The following is a 19,442-nucleotide window of genomic DNA, read 5'->3' on the forward strand; positions in this document are numbered from 1 at the left end:
TAAGTGTTCCCTCTTCTGACTTCTATTTCTCTTTGAATGTGTCATCTTTTTTCTTCTGTCTTAACTATGTGTGATTTGTATGCTTCTGCCTTTCTTGGCCAGGTCTCCCTTGAAAAATTGATTTTTAATCTCAAGGGGATTTTCCTGGTTCAATAAAGGTTTAAAAGAACAGACACACACGCATGCAGACAAAGACACACACTCACAAACGTGCACACACACACACACACACACACACACACACACACACACACATATTTGTATGTTGATGTATGTATGTGAACACACAGTGAATAGATAGATAGAATAGATACACAGGCTGAAAAGGAATGAGGCTTTTTACATTAATGGTTGAATACTCTTTTTATTCTTTCACCAGAATATTTGAATAAAGAAGTAAATCCACAATTATGAACTACCAATCTTTTCTCCTCTTATTTTCTCTCCAGTGCACCTCTGACTCCTGAAGAGCAAGGTAGGAAGTGTGCACACACAAACAAACACACACACACACACACACACACACACACACACACACACACACACACACACACACACACACACACACACACACACACACACACACACACACACACACACACACACACACACACACACACACACACACACAAACCCAGTACAGAAGTGCCTCCAGGATTTCTCCATTGCAGTAGGACACATCTCGTGTGAATGAATCTCTTATCTCTAAGTATTTATCCATGAAACATTGAAAGTTTCTTTAGTGTTTGTACAATTGATATGGCCTTCAAAATATAAACAAAACTCTTCTGCAGTTCATATGGGCAGGCCTTTTTAGGACATGTGCAGACATGTACAGACATGTCCTCATAGTTACTCCATTGTTTCTCAATGCTTTACCCTCAATCCACATGTTAAAAGCGTGTCTCCTCTTTAAGGAAATGACCGCTGAAACCAAATAAAACCTGGGAAACGAAACTGAATGATGAATGTATTTCTCCATTCTACATTTACGATGCATCACAGTCACAGATCAAATTACAATCCTCAGCCTCAACCGGTTTGGCAAACGTGTGTATTTGTTTTTGTGTGTGCGTGTGTTTGTCTGTGTGTATTTTTGTGTACGTGTGTAACCTGTTTGCCTTCCACAGCTTTGTTATCGGCAGCCAGTTCTGGAGATTTGCCAATGGTAATTCCCACTTTTAACACACACACACACACACACACACACACACACACACACACACACACACACACACACACACACACACACACACACACACACACACACACACACACACAGGAGACCTAATTATGTAATACCTCAAGTTACATTGCTCGACCTCTCGATGCCCCGAAGGTAAACGCATTAGCCGATAGCGTAGCAGCGGTCAGGGCTTCGCCCCGACGTGAGGGCCACAATTACGCCACGCCCGCTTACACCTAGAGGAATTGTCGTTGATTGAACATTTATATAAATAGGCTTCATAGATAGACAGACAGACAGATAGATATATCTGTTTTTCTGGTAATAATATCAAATAATACCCATTCACATCAACAAACACGACGGGCAGATCTGTTCGGTCTGTTTCCTTATTGTATACACTGTGTGTCTATATACACTGAATATAGATTCAGGCTTGTTATAATACGCCTGAAGCTGTTTCTCTCACGTCACAGATACCACAAATCGACATACATCGATAGCTTCAACCAACACATAATCTCACTTTTTAAAAAATGACTCCCTGGACCAACAGAGCTTCATCTACTGGTGCCATTTATTGAGCCCTTTATTGAGCCCTTTCTTAAGCTTTATTAAACCCCTTTTTGTATCCATCGTCGACAAAAGAGTGAGTTCCAGTCTTTAAGAATAATATCCCTCTTCAACCCCAGACACCAGAGTTATTTTGCCTCATGACGGCCTGTGAATGTGCTCCCTATGGTTCTCACAGTGTCCGCAGTGGGTGCACCGACAGTGGAAGAGTCACTTCCTGACATTTCGCTTGCTATCTGCTGCTAAACAGATTCCGGCAGAAGGAAGAGTTCTCAAGCCTTCTGTCGTGCTTAAGCAAGGAATGGTTAAGCACGGCCATTCAACCGAATGGCCGAATAGATGTTAATATGTGAACACACACATACAACAGAGACAGTGACCCAGACACTACCGTATACTGTAGCACAAGTTAGGATGGACACACACACACCAAACACACATACACACACACCTTCACACAAATGTTCCGACATCATCCCAGCAGTCAGTTAAGTAAAGAGAATGTCGAGGCATGTGGAACAGAAAATGCCACCAGTGCCTCGATCATCTTATGACTGACAACCATGTGACGATTGGTGTACACTACACGTTGCGCTACGTCATTGTACTCTACTGCTTTTGCCACGCGGCAGGGATTCAGTATAGTTTGTACGAATTACTAGCAAAATCCCATTGCTACCAGTAACACTCCTATGCTGCTATGCTTCCAAAATGGAGGTGTTTGTTGCAATGTCACATCATGTTGTGAAAGCCCTCGTGACCTAGACTATATGAACATGCTCAGTGCTCACCGGTGTACAGCTGGGCAATGTACACGTGCAGATGGGCTCTGACTCACCCGACCTCCGCTCAACCAGGGCTGGTTCCTGTTTCACTAACCAACGCAGCCACTCACATCCGCACCAGACACCGTCCTTGTCCTCCTCTCCAGATGTTTTGCACAACACCGAGATTATCCTCCACGCTGCACCTCCCTTCACACACACACACACACACACACACACACACACACACACACACACACACACACACACACACACACACACACACACACACACACACACACACACACACACACACATACACACACATACACACACACAAATTATATACAAATGAAGATAACCTGGGGTGGGGTGCACAGTGTTGAGGCCATGGGTTTGTAGCCTTTTAATGATAATCATTGAAAAAAGCTCTCTCTCTCTCTCTCTCTCTCTCTCTCTCTCTCTCTCTCTCTCTCTCTCTCTCTCTCTCTCTCTCTCTCTCTCTCTCTCTCTCTCTCTCTCTCTCTCTCTCTCTCTCTCTCTCTCTCTCTGTCCCAGCTGTCGGAGTGTGTGGTCAGGGGGGTCAGCCTGCTGGTGAGGGACTCTGGGGGATGCTCTGCTCTTCACCTGGCCGCGCAGAGCGGACACACTCCTCTAGTCAGCTACATCCTGCACCAGGGTCAGTGAGAGTGTGTGTTCGTGTGTGTCTGTGTTTGTGCGTGTGTGTGTGTGTGTGTGGGGGCGTGTGTGTGGTTATGCTTGTGTGCACAATACAAAACAATAATAACCCATCTGTCTTCTATGCCTGTGACCTCTCCCCTGTCAGGCTCCAAGGTGCTTCTGGATCTGAGAGACAGGGAAAAGTAGGTTTCATATCAGTCATGCATATTCATGAGGAGTAATAAAAATATATATAGAGATATATATATGAACCAAATACACTCTGAATTAGGTACCTTTTGGAGTTGGGGGTTGTGACACCTTTTTCTCTTTGTGTGTGTGTGTGTGTGTGTGTGTGTGTGTGTGTGTGTGTGTGTGTGTGTGTGTGTGTGTGTGTGTGTGTGTGTGTGTGTGTGTGTGTGTGTGTGTGTGTGTGTGTGTGTGTGTGTGTGTGTGTGTGTGTGTGTGTGGTTTCCAGGGGAGACACTGCCTTGCACAAAGCGGCTTCGGAAAAACAGCATGCTGTGTGTCGATTGCTTGTGGAGGCCGGAGCTTCACTTAAGAGGACCAACTTCCTGGTACGTATGTCCACAGACACACACACACACACACACACACAGAAGGGACATGCACACACACAAACAAACACACACGAGGAAGGGTGTGTCTCTCTCTCCTTCTTCCTCTCTGTGTGTGTCTCACTCCTTCTCAGGGACCAAATGTCTGACATCGGCTCATTCAAGTCTTCCATTTCCCGTAAATTACAAGCTGTGGTGACTCACCTTATAGCTTGGGTAAAACACAGGCAATCATTGACTAGACATATGGAGAATATTGTCAGTAGGATTTCCAATGCTCGGATGATGTTGATGATCCAACACCAAAGCCTTAGTTATTCTAAATGTTTGCTTGAGACCCAGACATAACCCATCTGTTGAGTGTTTTTGGTGAACGGCCGATATGGGCCGCCTCAGCTTAATGAATGTGAAGGGTTCAGGTCAGGCTGCCCAGATGTGGTGCGTTGGATAATCAATGCCAGGTTAGTTGTTCCTGCCCGCCCGCCGCTAACAAGGTGGCCCTGACTAGCCTCTGCAGACACCAGGACAAAGGTGGTTTTAGAACAGTCTTTACGACCGGGGATATTTGATTGGGCAAGAGGCGTTTTGATTGCTGATACAGAGTATAGCCGTGCCAGGACTTTAAGCTGTTCAGGGTACATGTATCAGGATAGGAACCACACACCCCACCCCACCGACCGTCGACAGACTCGGATTCCACTTGTCTCCCGATAAATGTGAGCGTACAGATAAATGTACATGATACAGAGTGGCTGGCCTGTGGAGTGTGTGTGTGGACCGACAGAGAAGTAGTACCCTTGTGTCCTTGTGACCCTTGTTATCTATTTATTTGTAGTGGGACTGGAACTTTTTACTTTTGGAAGTGCTGAGTCATTATGCTGTTTTGCATCATACTCACGTGTGTGTGGGTGTGTGTGCGTGCGTGCGTGCGTGTGTGTGCGTGTGTGCGTGTGTGTGCTCCAGGGGAGGACTCCAGCGGAACAGGCTCAGGCCGAAGGAGACCATGAGCTGTCCTGCTACCTGAGCACCCAGCAACTACTCACCCCCACACCCCCCACCCACGAAGACCTGGAGACCGCCGTCTGACCCCCCGCCCACACACACGCACACACACACACACACACACACACTCCAATGTCCGTGTCCTTCTATTCCCTACACATCCTTTCAGATAAAAGGGAGGGACTGAAGCGAAGGATGATGGGTAAAATAAGTTCTAAGATGGATTCCCGGTCCACATTCTCGGACCAACGGAGGGACAACATTCGCTGGGGAACCTCTGAAAACAAATGGGCATGAAAAATAGACCGAAACGACCCAACTGAAAAGGAAGAGGAGTGAAGGAGTTTATAAACCACAGGACGGCGGTAAATAATTGATCGGCTATTTATTTTTTATTTATTATGTGACTATTGTTATAATTTTCCAGGTTTGATCGTGGGGGGGGAGCGGGGTTCACTCTGATCTGCGCTGGGTCTCGGGGTGTGTTCTGGTGCCCTTCTGGATCTCTCACACCACCACACCAATCTGAAGTGTCAGGTGACCCCACACAACGCACACATCCGCGGGGGGGTTTTCTAGAACCACACACAAATTCAAATCCCAGCCGAGATCAAAGTGGGCCTAAAATGTTTGTTTTGCTTAAAATGAATAACCTGCGCCGCCCGGGGGGGGTTGGACCAAGGACCCTATTATGGGTGGATTTCTTTGTCATGTGCCAAAGACGTTGCGATGTCACATTCAGTCTATGATTGCAAACAACTGCCACCGTTATCATATTTATTGAAATGTTTCAATCCATTTAAACAGGAAAGGCCTGCTTTTAAGGGAGGAGAATTCTAATTTCCACGATACAGAGAGAGACCTGTGTGTGGTTTACGTGTTTGTTCTCAGACTTTATTTTGCCATTTTTCTTAAAATAACAATGCTTTTACAATGCATGCCTATCTAACAAAAGTGTATTTATTGAGTTGGCTCTAATGTTTACTTGCGTTCGTTTATATTTTTCTCCCGGCTCCCCCCCTCCCCCCCTGCCCACACACACACAGACACACACAAACATACAAACGCACACCCATATCAGCCCTAGGCTACAAAAGTAAGCTAAGTCCATCCACACCACTGCAACAGGATTACAGTCTTGAGGTGGACACAGAAAAGTCTTCGAGATGACATGATGTACGTCTACAAACGGTGCACTCCTGTGTCACGCGGAAGGTGTGTATGTGCAAGTGCACTTACACACGTATACAGGCGTGTTTTGAATTGCCCCTTGAGGGTCTGCGATCCGGCTAGCCCGTGTGTACACAGACCCAAGTATGTGTTGGGATTTGTGCGCGTGTGTGTGTTTGTTTGTGTGTGTGTGTGTGTGTGTGTGTGCGCGTTTGAGTTGGCCTGTGTGTTTGCATTGCATCTATCAAAGAGGAGAGTGAGAGTAAAATCTGAGCCGTATTCAATGCAATACGAATATGAATGGCATGTTGTTTTATTTTTTAACATTTCCCTATTTAAAGTTTACATTACATTAATGTTTTGAACATAGTTGTCCACAGAGCACCAATGAGTATTGAATGTGCAATTGTACTACAGTGCTGGTGGCGTTTATGATTGTCTGGTTCTGTTTAGTTTTTATTCTTTTCAGTTGGTGCGCATGTATATTTTGAACGGTTAACACCTTTTTTTGATATCGTAACCTATTGTAAACCGAATTAATTGCTGTATGGCGTACAACGATCTCAGATGGGATCTGTGGGGGGAGAGGGGCGATTAGGGCTGGTTTAAAAGGAGTGGCACAGGGACAGCTATTCTAGTCACCGCCTGCGCTAAATGACCACGGTAGCTCCAACCCTACAACTTTTATTTATTATTAATGTATCATTTTCGTTTTTGTTTCTTTGCACCTTTGGTGACCAAAATAATTTCTATTTCCTCAAAGATTTCATTTTTTGGAAAAAGTCATTGGTGCTCTCAAGAAAGATTGATATCCTGATATCCTGCAGAACCACATACATTTTACCTTTTCCTCTCCATCCCTCTCAACCTGACCTACTAACCTCTCTTTGTCCCCTATTACAGGCAAACAAAATCCCCACCAAAACATAGGCATCTTCTAACAGGGGTATTCACCCCCATATCCCCCGTTATCTAACCTTAAAACCCACCAAACTCTTCCTCCAAACACCCCCTCAAGTGCAGATTGTTCTTTACTCGCCATGTTGTATGCCAGGAGAGGTTCTTCATTGAGAGCGTTGAAACGGTGGCTCCTCTGACGTATCAGTCACACACTGACAAACGTAGAGAAATGAGGTCGCGTTCTACAGTTGTGAACGGTGCCCGTGCTCTTGATGTGGTTGGTTACTGAGGCACAAGATTCACTCTGACTTTTTCTCTACATTCTTCAAATTGTTGAGTAGAAATATACAAATTGGTATGAAACTGTGTCACTTGTCAGCATTGTTTTATGCATGGCATTTTCTAACCTCTAGGAGTACTTTTGACTATTGACTTAAAGTGGCATTACTATGGTTGTTTTACAATACAATTCAATTGAACAATTTTAATAAAATGATATAGTTTTAATGGTTTAAAATGTGTAATAGTTACTTGAGATTTATGCTTAGGTCGGAAAAATATTGAGTGTGTAGTGTTTTTTTGTTTGTTTTGTATATTCCTTTTATCTGCTGAGGTTTTTATCACATGAACATTCATTGTTAACCCTGTTTTCGATCATATGATCTCTTAAGAAAAAAAGAGTGACGACAATGGGGTGACGAATGATGACTTAAAGCAAGATGGCACAGACGACAGCACCTAAACAAACACAACTTCACCCTCTTGAAAAACTTGAAGAACTTCGCTAAAAATAGCCTACATCGAAAGATTAATCATTCAGTTCTTGTGTTGGGTAATGAAAAAGAGGATGTGATAAGGGTGTAACTAAACACTGCTCGAGAGCATCAAGTAGTTTAAAGACTTGCGTGCAGTGGAGAGGAATCCATTGTGAGAGTGTGAAACTTCTTGAATGGTCGATAAAAGCAAACTGTTTGAAAGTGTCACTAAGGTCAACCTGCTGTGCTAGTGAAGAATGTAAGTGTTTCCATGATGATTCGTAAATGTGTACAGTGAGCTAGAGTGTCATACTCTCACTAATGTGATCCACAGAAAAACCTTGGTCCAAGTGATCCCAGATGATTCAAGTTAAATATCCAAGTCTACTGCCAAACCAAGTGATGCTGTGTAAGAAGAGTGTCTAATCAAAACCCCACTTCCTGACGATGGTCGACTTAAGAAACCAAGGACGATTGTTTCTTTTCCTCTCTCTCCTTCTTTCTCTCCGTTCACATATTTACAGTTTCTTTTTTCTACAGGGACTACTGAGTGCCATAAACAGTGTTGGATTTGGATGTAATATAATCTCACCACTCTATGTTCAGAGAGTGTGTTATATTTTATAAGAAAAGCAAATAAAAAAAAATAGGAAGTCGATGGCACAGAAAAAAAAAAGAGAGGCTATCGCTAATAGTTTAGCACGAGAGATTGTACAACTATTACATTGTCTAAATAACCATATCATTTCAGAATAAATAAAGTTTGAAACGTTAATCTAAAATTCCATTTTTGTGGTCGTCATTTGTTCTCTTAATTGAACTGAACATTCGCCTGACGTCATCTGCGTTATAGTGTCGAGAGGACAACCTGAAACGGGATGCTCCAAATGAGCATCATTGGCGTGAGAGATGGCGGGATAATGGTGCAAGCCAGATGCCTCGGACACCAGCCTTCCGAGGTGCAAGTGGGGAAATCTCCCAGCTTTCCTGCGGCATTTGACGGGGGCACCCCCCTTTTTGTTCGGCCCCCCTCAGAGTTCTGAGAGTATACCGAGTTCAGTGATGACGCTCTCAACAAAAAATGTATTTCTTGACGTTCTCAACAAATACGATAGGTCACTCGGAGTTGCATGCTGAACGTGAAAAAGTTCTTATTGATTTTGCGGTCGGTGACACAGAGCCTATCTCGGCTGGTAGGAGGTAACAGCAAGGTGCTGACATTGCAGAAAAAGTTTGTGCATGTGCTATTTGTGGCGATAACAAATCTACATTGCATCTCTTTGCCAAGAAAGAAGTGTTGAGGAAGAAATGGTTGGATTGGACACTATTTCAACATTTAGTTGTTGCGCATATTGAATAGACAAAAAACTGGCTAAATACACCGGGCCGCGATGCCCGGGCCCCGGCAGCAGTATTCTTTCTGTATTCAATCAACCAGAAATGCCCAGAACCAGAAACCCCCAAGGAGCCCAGCGGTTCTGTCCCTCTCTCTCCTTCTCCCTCTCTGTGTCTCTCTTCTTCTCTCTCTCTCCTTCTCCCTCTCTCTCCAAGGAGGCGACGTCGTCAACCTCGAAGTGCTCGTCGTCGGCGTCCTGGGCGTCCGGAACTCCGGCCCTGAGGATGTCGATGGCCTCAGCGAGGTCCACCGACGGGGAGAAAAAGAGCTGCCTGGAGAGGAGCCCCTCTTCAGGCAGCGCGCGGCAGGCGGCGGAGGAGGCGGGAGCAACCAAGGCAGTCGCGGCGTGTTCGGGACAAGCCCATAAGGCGAAGCCTAGACAGCGTAGCCTACATGAAATAGAACATGTTGTTCCTCCCTGCCAGCTCCTCCACCACTAGAACAGTGTGAAACCCTCTGCAAACCGCCGCTGTAGTGTGCGGATAAAGAGCGGACCCAGGGGAACCACGGGGTGGGCAGCTGACATCAGCCCCAACAGGTGCATGATGGACAGTACGGTCGTGCTCCTGCAAACGCAAAAGCAGGAGAGTGCCAAGAGGATAGCATCTTGCCGAGGAGGCGAGAGCCTCGCTGCCATCTTGGCTTAGTCCAGGCAAAACCCTAGTAGACTAGCCGACGGCTGGGGAGCAGGGAGCTTTTTACCCTTTGGGTTGAGGAACCCTAGCCTGGATATACCCATGCTGCCTTGCGCGATTTCATTTCGCACTGCTAGGGCAGCCTGGATTCCATGGATCAGATTTTCGCCTGAGATAGGGAACCAATCACAGAACAGGGAGGGACGGCAAGATGATGACGACGTTTATGCAACACACCGAAGCTTGTAGTTTACGGAACCAAAATGGCAGCAGACGCGTTACCTTTCGATGCAGCCTTAGATAGTGTTCTAAGTAGTTTAGAACGCAAGTTTCTTTTGAAAAAATAGCAACTTTCGGCGTTAAACTCTTTCATTACCAAGAAGGATGTTTTTGCCCTGCTACCAACAGGCTTTGATTGGCTATGAGCTATGTACAGACTCATATGATAGACATTCGTAGCACCCAATAAACGGTTCCGGGCAATCGTAAACCACGCCTCAAATATGAGAAAATAAATGTGTGGTTCCCAGACCTTATCTTTATGTAGATTGAGATGAGGTCTGGCGTTAGCCATGCTAGAGGAACCCAAGGCAGAGAGATGATTTATCCCCGTCATGGTGTCTTTTACAGCAGCTTCCTTTGAGTTTCTAAAAATAAGTAGGTCGTCGAGGAAAAGAGAACCCACATTCCCTGACAAATTTTTGGAGCGCATGCAAGAGCTCTCAGGGGACAAGCCCATAAGATGAAGCCTAGACGGCGTAGCTAACATGAAATATAACTAAAATGGTGAACAGTGCAGAGCCTAATGGCTGACCCAGTCCAGCTCCACCTCTCTGCCCCAGCTGATTTGATCTTATGCTGGCCAATCAACCCGGTTGTGTTTAGGGTGTATGGTTAGGTTAATGGGTTATGGTTAGGTTACAATTAGGGCATTTAGCAGACGCTTTTATCCAAAGTGACTTACATTGTTCAATACACACCGATGGCAGGGTCAACCATGCAAGGCGACAGCCAGCTCGTGTTAAGTGTCTTGCTCAGGGACACATCAACACTCAGCTAGGAGGAGCTGGGGATCGAACTAGCAACCTTACAAGACAATTGCTCTATCTCCTGAGCTAGGCCGACCCGATTTAGGTTTATGGTTTAATGTTCGGTTTATGGTTAGGTTTAGGGGTTAAGGTCAGGGATACGGCTACGTCCTATGTCCTTTGCTAACCAATTTTCCTGATGAAAGATGCACCAGGAAAGATGTGAAGGAGAATTGATTTATACTGAGGAAAAGAGAACCACTGTTCGGTGGTTGACCGTGGAATCCAACAGAATTTAATCTAAACTATATAATAATTCTACTGAGAATGTTTGCCGTGGTTAAACTACAATGCTTCTAAAATAGTATCTTAGATACTTTGCCCCTTGCGTTCTTACCGGTTAAATGCAGGCTGTTTAAACGTGATGATTTAACCATTGTTGGAATTAATATTAAATTAAAACAAAACGGAAATAGGCTTACAAGCACAAGAGCGAAACCAATTGGTTGTCACATTGTAGAATGGGTGCTCACTGCTCACGCTCTCCCTCCTGTCGACTCTTATATTTTCTTTTAATACAACCTTTGATGCAACTCGAACTTTCCATCCAAGCCCGTTCACATTCACACTCCTTAGCCCGAAAGCTCCACCTCCTTGCATGACAGTGCTAAACATTTACAGTAAACGGCTGCGTCCCGTTTAAGAAAGGGGGTGCCAGGGACGTTATTTGAGCTGACAACATAGCGGTAGAGCGTCAGTTTCGAGTCCGTCGTTGTCCAAAGTGTACTGAAGTTACACGCGGAGGAGTACCGTCTTGTTGGAGGAATTAATTTATTAGTATCTGCTCATTATCTGTTCCGCTGTCTGACGGTAAGTATCCCTTCCCGTCTTAATGCATGCCATGAGAAGGACTAGATGTCCTTTAATCGGATCTTAAGTCACTTTAAAGTTTTCATGTGGTGCCTTCTTTACCTAGGATTATGAAAAAATCGAGTGATTTCATGATAAATCGATCTTATCAAATTGGTCTGCGTTGTTGTTAGTTGACAGCTAAGCATGATTTAGCGGTCACTTATACTAGAAAAGCAAACTACCAAGTGAACTCAAATTGACAAGCAAGTTCGGACATGTTTGACAATTACCTATTCTCAATTCAACTAGCATAGGTCAACTAGTATCAACTTTCTTATTGCAAGTGAATGATAAATGATGTATTCAAGCCCGTGATACAGTTCACACTTGTTCAATAAAGGTTGTGCTTGCATACAATAAGCCTAACCTTGCTAAAGTACGGTGTGTGTGTGTGTGTGTGTGTGTGTGTGTGTGTGTGTGTGTGTGTGTGTGTGTGTGTGTGTGTGTGTGTGTGTGTGTGTGTGTGTGTGTGTGTGTGTGTGTGTGTGAGAACTGGGAACAATGGTGTACAAACAAACTATCAACAAATATTTTAAGAGAGAGGGGGTGCTTTCTTCAAATGTACATCCTTCCTTTAAAGAAACGTGTATTTTCTGTTTTGACTCTAGAAGAACTCTCTAGAGGCATGGCCGCCCAGCATAAGGGCGCAAGCCATGATCTGCCCTCCCCAAACGGGGTGTCTGTCGCGGAGCACGTCGACATGGAGAACACCAGGGAGCTGAGCCTGATGAGGGCCTTCGCCCAGCGGAGACACCCCGAGAGCACCAGGCCGGTCGCCCTGGGCAACGGGACGTCGGCTAACGGGCCAGCTGCGGTTCCTCATTCCTCGGGGGAGGAAGCAGAACCCAAGAAAAAGAAGAAGAAAAAGGATTTACTGAAACGACTCCATGAGTTCATCTCATGTGTACCCAGGGGTGCTGAAGCAGACGACGGAGGACCAGCTGGGCCGGGCTTCAGGAACGGTGGCGTGTCCCCGGGTGAGCGATGGCGAGTTGACTGAATGTTTGACCAACCCTTCCTGAAGGTGCGTCCACTTGAGGGGCGACCCCGTAAATGGACTGCATTTAAAGAGCGCTTTTCTAACCAGTGGCCGCTCGAAGCGCTTCACAATATGGCCCAAGTCCAACATTCACCCATTCACACACCGACGGCGGTATCAACCACGCAAGGCGACAGCCAGCTCGTCGGGAGCAGTCGGGGTGAGGTGTCTCGCTCAGGGACACCTGGACACTAAGCCAGGAGGAGCCGGGGATCGAACTGGCAGCCCTTCCGGTTACCACCCCACGCCTTCCCTGTGAGTCACTGGGTTTCGGGGCTGTGTCCTCGGGCGCAGACCGTTATCAAACGCACCTCGGTTTACAGCGTTGTGGCTTTCTGGAGGGTAGCGCAAATCTACCGGTTGGCCGCTTGGTGCGACGGTGCGTCGCGCGGCACGCCCTGGGGACAAAGTTGAAATGATTTCGACTGGGGGGGGTGCGGTCGGGCGCACGGCCCCTCCTCCCCCTCTGTGAAACGACACGGGCGCTTTCTCCGTAGGAAAGCAACGGAGTGAGTCCCGCGCGGTCCTCGTGAGGTGAACACACCTTGATGGTGTTCATTGTCGCTGTTTACTGTCTGGCTAAATAACTCAGATTAACAATGGGGGAAAGGGCATTCCCAGACATGATCACTTACACCCAGACACACGCCTGCCACAGCCCTTTTAGGAATAGGACACCGGAATTTAGCATGCACACATCTTGGAGATGTTCCACCCAATTCTATTTTTAGCTCTAAAAACAAGACGGACCTCAGTGAGCTCATGGCTTGCCACGGGTTTGAGTCCGGTGTTCCCCGTGGTTCCTCCTGAAGGGGTCCCTTCATCCTTCCAAGGCCTCCTGAAAGGGGTTGGCAATGTGTGTTGGCAATGTCGGTCATGACTCGTCTTGTCTGGTTGTGTCATAATTTCATCGAAAAAGAAACTGGCCGGCCTGTTTTTTATCCCTTGCGGTTTGTGTGTTTTTGTTAGCGAGTATGCACTTGTTTCCAGGTGAGTGTACGCTAACATTTTCGACTTGTTTGTCTGTTTTCTCCAGCATGTGCGGATGAGGGGGAGACGCAACAAAGCAAGAGTGTCGATGTGCTAACGACCAAGCTAATTGAGATAGCCAACAGCTCCTTCATTCCTCCGGAAATAGAGTCTGATGCAGAAGAGGGTAAGGGCTTTTGTTTTTATGGTCGCCTTTTTTAGAGTCACCTCACAGACACACACAACCTCACAAAAGAGTGTGTGTGTGTGTGTGTGTGTGTGTGTGTGTGTGTGTGTGTGTGTGTGTGTGTGTGTGTGTGTGTGTGTGTGTGTGTGTGTGTGTGTGTGTGTGTGTGTGTGTGTGTGTGTGTGTGTGTGTGTGTGTGTGTGTCAACTTTTTCAGCTCAAAATGTTGTTTCTGTGTTGTTCAGGGGAAATAGAGAAGTTGGCGGGCCTGTTGCTCAGGCAATGCGGCGACACGGTGGAACAGGTAAGAACCAAATCAAAACACCTTTTTTTTTTTTTTCCTTTTTTTACTGCAGTGCTTTCTTGGAGGACATCCCCAACGGCGTAAATCAATGTGTCTCCATCCACAAAGAGGCCCTCATTTCTCTATTTCTTTGTCATTAACCCTGGTTGTCGAGTCTCAAGTGGAATAAGAGTACAGCTCACCGAAGGTTTAGTTTGAATTTCTGGGCTTTCGGAGCTTTACAGCTTGACCCACCCATAAAGGTGCTTTTGGGCTACGGTGTCCATCTCCACAATTCACTAGACCTCAATAGCCTTTGAATTCTAGTGAACTTCAATAGACATTGAATTCTAGTGAACTTCATGGAGGTAAACCTGCTTGTATCTCAGAAAGCACGTAGCTGTGAAATCTTCTAGCATTAATGGGAGGAATTAGACATTTGTTTGAGAGTTAAGCAACCGCTGCAGCTGATGGTGATGTCAGCTTGTGGTTAGTTCATCCTGTGGTGTCACTGATTCTATTCTCACCCATTAACCACATTTCCTTGGCATGTGAGACTGAAATGGCTGACAGGCCAAGGAAACGTGTTATGAAAATGATGCCGTCTAACTCAGTGACTGGATATCTAGTCTTTGATCATGAGACCATCAGGCTAGCCTGGTGTTCCCACAGGCTGCTGCTTGACAATAGTTTGAAAGATTAATGAATACAGGACCACGGCAGGCACCAATACCACCGTAACATACATTTCTTATTGTTTTCTCAATTATCTTCAAAGCGGAACCTACACTCTTAAGTGTCGAGGAATATAAGGTTTTAAGAATTGTGAACGAGAACGCAGATCAGGGATTGCAATTATTAAATTTATTCGTATACAGAGAAAATAAGTATTCTCTTAGTCTCAACGGAAATCCAAGAGAGGGAGAAGATGTATATATGAAAAGCGTAATGAACCTGTGTAAGTCCTACTTGGTATTAGAGTACTTCTGAGATACACTTGCTGCATGAAACAGTTCAACTATCAGGAAAGGAACACAAGTGATCAGCGGAAGGGATTGGTTAAGTGAATATTATGAGGAATATGAGATGGTACTTACCGTAAGTATTTCTACCAGTCAACATCTATGCTCATTGTCAGGACCACTTGGCTCAAGTAGAGCTGACATCAATGGGGAGACCACGCTGATCATAAGGATAGAACAATCATTTATTAAATGAACTATATACAAATGTAATCAGTAATGGGAAGCCAAACCAAAAGTGAAGTGCATATCAGCAGATGTAGTATAAGGCAAAATTAGGTATTGAGGAGCGAGGTCGCAGCCAGCACAGACATCATGAATAAAGTGAAACATGCCTTCTTTTGGCTTCTCCTCTAGGATTATGACTGCGCCAAGATGTTCACGGAGATGCTGAGCAGCTACAGCATGTTCGGCAACTTGATGTCCAAGATCTTCCTCAAGATCGGCCTCCCGACCAACGACCCTGGGGACCGGGGACCCAAGGGTTCAGACCAGATCCAGACCAACATTGCTGTCACCTGCGAGGTAGTCAGTCTGTCAGTCTGTCAGTCTGTCAGTCTGTCAGTCTGTCAGTCTGTCTGTCTGTCTGTCTGTCTGTCTGTCTGTCTGTCTGTCTGTCTGTCTGTCTGTCTGTCTGTCTGTCTGTCTGTCTGTCTGTGTGTCTGTCGACTGTCTGTCGAGCCATCTCGGACGGAGGGGGGGAGGAAATCGATTGACGTTAGGATTGTGATTATTGATCTCCTATGATCCTGAATTTCATTCATTTATTTATTTATTTATTTATTTATTTAAAGGACCGTGCACATTGATCAACATTTCTGTAAATGTGCCAATTTTCAACTGTAGTCCTACTCGCTACACGACTTTCAAAAATCATTGGAAGCTATTTGTGTAAGGTTACTCGGTTTATTAATAAGAAGAAGTGGTGAGTGAGTGGAGTTTTATTGCCACAAAGCAATTGCCACACGTTCCCATGGCTACACACTGAGTTCTTAGCAAGGCAACTTCTCTCCGCTCAAAGTGTAAGGAGCGAGAAACACAGAAAGTCACACTGATCGTGTGGCCCCCCCCCTAGCGGCTGTGGCCCTAAACAACCCCATAGGGTTTATGCCAGGGCTGGCCCTCGCCGTCCCCTTGATGCACATTGTCTCTTTTTAAACCAAAACGGGGTCATTGTCCGGAGCCTCGGAGAAGGAATACAATTTGATCATATATGATCTAATTGACCTGTCGCTAAGCTCCGCCCTTAGAACACAGATGAGCCAATGACATCCCAGCCTCAACTATACTCGAACAACGGCTCGGACAACTCCATTGAAAACAACAGGGTGAACGGTATTCCGAGAGGCTGCAGAATGGGGTATATTTCATCCCTTTCTCCGAAGCCACAATGGGACAAGAAAAAGGTTGTAATGTGGATCAGACTGTGCAGCAGGCAAGAATACCAACTGAAGCCTGTTACCATCTGTATGTATTTAATAGTTTTGAATGTACCCCTCCATAGCGTAATGTAGCCTTTTCGATTTGATCCTGGAAGAATTTAAATCCATCTTCGTCCAAATCCTCTCCAAAACCTGCTGTGATGTACTATCATGTGACATATTTCCATATTTTTTTGTTATCGAGTCTAGTTTGTTTATCCGAGTTCGTCATGTTGACGACGGTGGGCCTGACATGCTCCTTTTTTTTAATATATTTATTAATTTATCTGAGGGGCCGGCCGACTTTAACCCCTGGCTGTAACCATGCACCATTCCTCTGTTGTTCCGTCAGGTGGCCACTAGGCTGTCTGCTATGGACACCCATCCAATGAACCGCGCTCTCGGGTTCGGGGCTCGGTACCTGAAAGAGCACTATCCTCTGGTATGTCTCACGCACACACACACGTGTTGATCATGCGCACACACACACACACACACACACACACACACACACACACACACACACACACACACACACACACACACACACACACACACACACACACACACACACACACACACACACACACACACACACACACCGGTAATATAAGGAACCCCTTTGTCCTTTCCCTCTCTGTCGGTAGGAGGAAGCGTTGAATGCAGACGAGGACCAAGATATTGACACGGACGTCGAGTGAGAGACGGGTCTCTTTGTTGGTTTGAGGGTGACAACTTTTATACCACTACCAAGTGGCAGTGCCAAGATCACAAGGAACACATCACAGTATGCAAGACTTTTTAAGTTAATTTCTCAGGGAAAGAGAATGAGAAATGTGCCAATGGGATTGTCCTAATTTTGCACAAAAAAATGGCAACCTCTTGTGTTTAGTTTAGTCTTTCTAGTGCCATGATCCAAAAAAAGAAGCTGCTTGTTGTCCTTTACACTGAGGTAATCTAATATGGTTATCTAACCAAATTATCTTATGTTGAGATAATAATATTATTTGGTTGTGAAGTGGCCAAAATCCTGTGACAACTGTGCCAAAAAGATGAACTTTACATTAGTTATCGTTATTTAACCATGTATTTTTGAATCTTTATGTGAAGAGAGTGTGCTGGAATGAACAGCTTCTCTATTCTGAACGATAACTTACCAGTGGTCACTCCAAAGCAATAGCTGTGGGAAGGAGTGTTATCAATGTACATTCTTTGGCTATTGAAACCGATTTACCCATAGCAATGACTCTTGGTCACTTTTGTATCAACACTTTTACTATATATGGGAATAAATCTGATTTCCATCTCCCGGTTATTCTTTGTTGATTATTTGGCTGTGTAACATTGAAATAGCTGTTAAACTCTGAAACGATTGTGCCTCATCAAAATCCCCTGCTGAAAGGGTCATCGCTCACGCAAATTAGTTTTCCTCTGTAAAGTATGAACAATAAAACCAAACGGGGAACAAGGTGTAACTCCACTCCCTCCAGCTTCTGTGGTCAGGCGCAGGCTCTGCTTTCTCCCTCCCAGGTGTTCTGCTAGAACACAGCAGAACTGCAGGTTGCGAGATTAGTATCTTGATGGCTGTGATACTTTCTTGGAAGACTGTTGTTCCAACTGTTGACCGGTTTTTGCTTGATTATTAGAGGCACTGCCAAATGGTTACCAAGCTGACCTGCCTCTCAGGACTCAACAGTATATATATCGTTGTTTGACGAGTGCACACTCCTTTATCATGAATTTTTTATTACATAATGTCATATAATATTCTAATAATACAATTATTTTTTTCATCCGGGCCCGTGGATATCTTTTGTCTTGTCCCCTGCGGTCTCATCGCCCGTCTGCAGAAGGTTGGACAGGTGGTGTACTATGCATGTCGAAAGTAAACAGCTAAACCAGAGAAAGACAAGAAAACCACAAATAAATGCTGGGTTGAACATGCAGATTAAGTCATTTAAGGTGATAGAAGGAAATGGTGATTCCAGAAATGAACTGTAAGAAACTGCTTAAATTGTATTGTTTACGTGAAAATAAATGAATCTTCTTTAGCTATGGGTCCAAATTGGTTTCTTTATGAATATATAAATGTATTGTATGCAGTGTTTATATACAGAAGGTCAACCTTGGAAGGGTTTCCTGTCGAGTTATAAGTGGAGGTGCATCTCGACTGCTGTGCAAAACAGACAAGACAGTGTTATTTCACCAAAATTTGCCACATCCACGAATGAATCAAATGTAGTTGTAAAGACACTGATTGGGAAAATGCATCTACTGACGATTCATATAGGAATCCAGCAGCAACAGGCCTGTAGAAAGAAACTCATGGTTACTCACTACGTCTTGTAAAATCAATTTGACGATTATAGAGAGATTACTTATTTCAGGGCTGGGATTCCAGCCACACATATGTTAAGCTTGCTGGTAGTTCTACCAGGAGGACTCAAATCACGCGCGGCTGGCCGCCAATCACCAATCACCAGCTACCAATCACCTGCCTACACCTGCTCTATAAAGAGTAGTCTAACATATGTCTTTGCTGCTCAGGTCTTTGTTCGACGCATGCTGCTGCTTTACTGTGCTTCTGATTATCTCGCATATCTCGTCGCTTAGTTGCTACGTCGGTTAATACACACCAAGAGGTCATAACTTCGGATTCGTGCTGGTCGGCCTACTACTTCTGGTCCCGGCAAGCGAGCGCAGAAAGCCGTTCTTTTCGGTCCCCGGTATCCTCAACAACACCACCAACAAGTTCCCAACACGGACATCCGCCCGGTTCTACAAACCCTCGCCGAGTTGGTGCTAAGCATTGGCGCCAGGATGGACGCCGTCGAAACGCCATGCGGAACTCCCGGACGGGTCCAGGCCCCAACCCGCTGTCGTCGGTCGCCACGGCGCCTTTCTACTTCCAGCAACCATCAGGCTCGGCTTCCTCCGCCTTCACAGGCTACGCACCTTGCACG

At 45.4% G+C, this 19,442-nt stretch overlaps 2 protein-coding genes and 1 long non-coding RNA gene across 4 annotated transcripts in view; 2 read left to right on the forward strand and 1 right to left on the reverse strand.

Moving 5' to 3' along the window:
• dgki (diacylglycerol kinase, iota) overlaps positions 1–8,370 on the forward strand; it is a 20,399-nt gene extending 12,029 nt beyond the window's left edge. Inside the window, exons 11-16 of the mRNA XM_060039094.1 lie at positions 450–475; positions 1,131–1,168; positions 3,082–3,202; positions 3,350–3,386; positions 3,662–3,761; positions 4,725–8,370. Of these exons, the coding sequence (XP_059895077.1) occupies positions 450–475; positions 1,131–1,168; positions 3,082–3,202; positions 3,350–3,386; positions 3,662–3,761; positions 4,725–4,847 (445 nt within the window). The 3' untranslated portion in view covers positions 4,848–8,370. The remainder of the gene's footprint in view (positions 1–449; positions 476–1,130; positions 1,169–3,081; positions 3,203–3,349; positions 3,387–3,661; positions 3,762–4,724) is intronic.
• A 2,986-nt stretch (positions 8,371–11,356) lies between these two features.
• Positions 11,357–18,530, forward strand: LOC132447704 (uncharacterized). Of its 2 annotated transcripts, none has more exons than XM_060038642.1 (7): positions 11,357–11,517; positions 12,168–12,536; positions 13,635–13,754; positions 13,999–14,057; positions 15,416–15,583; positions 16,832–16,921; positions 17,127–18,530. In XM_060038642.1, exons 2-7 carry the CDS (start codon positions 12,185–12,187, stop codon positions 17,178–17,180), a joined length of 843 nt encoding a protein of 280 aa, XP_059894625.1. In that variant the 5' UTR covers positions 11,357–11,517; positions 12,168–12,184; the 3' UTR covers positions 17,181–18,530. The 2 variants fall into 2 exon arrangements, with proteins under 2 accessions (XP_059894625.1, XP_059894626.1); XM_060038643.1 differs by having other exon boundaries at positions 11,360–11,517; positions 12,171–12,536.
• On the reverse strand, positions 18,281–18,883 carry LOC132447712 (uncharacterized). The gene is made up of 2 exons (XR_009523179.1): positions 18,605–18,883; positions 18,281–18,372 (listed from the first exon to the last, which is right to left on the reverse strand). It is a non-coding gene; the product is annotated as an uncharacterized LOC132447712 (long non-coding RNA).
• Between the last annotated feature and the right edge of the window lie 559 nt (positions 18,884–19,442).

The sequence above is a fragment of the Gadus macrocephalus genome, chromosome 19 (assembly GCF_031168955.1).
Source record: "Gadus macrocephalus chromosome 19, ASM3116895v1".
Taxonomy (NCBI): Eukaryota; Metazoa; Chordata; class Actinopteri; order Gadiformes; family Gadidae; genus Gadus; species Gadus macrocephalus.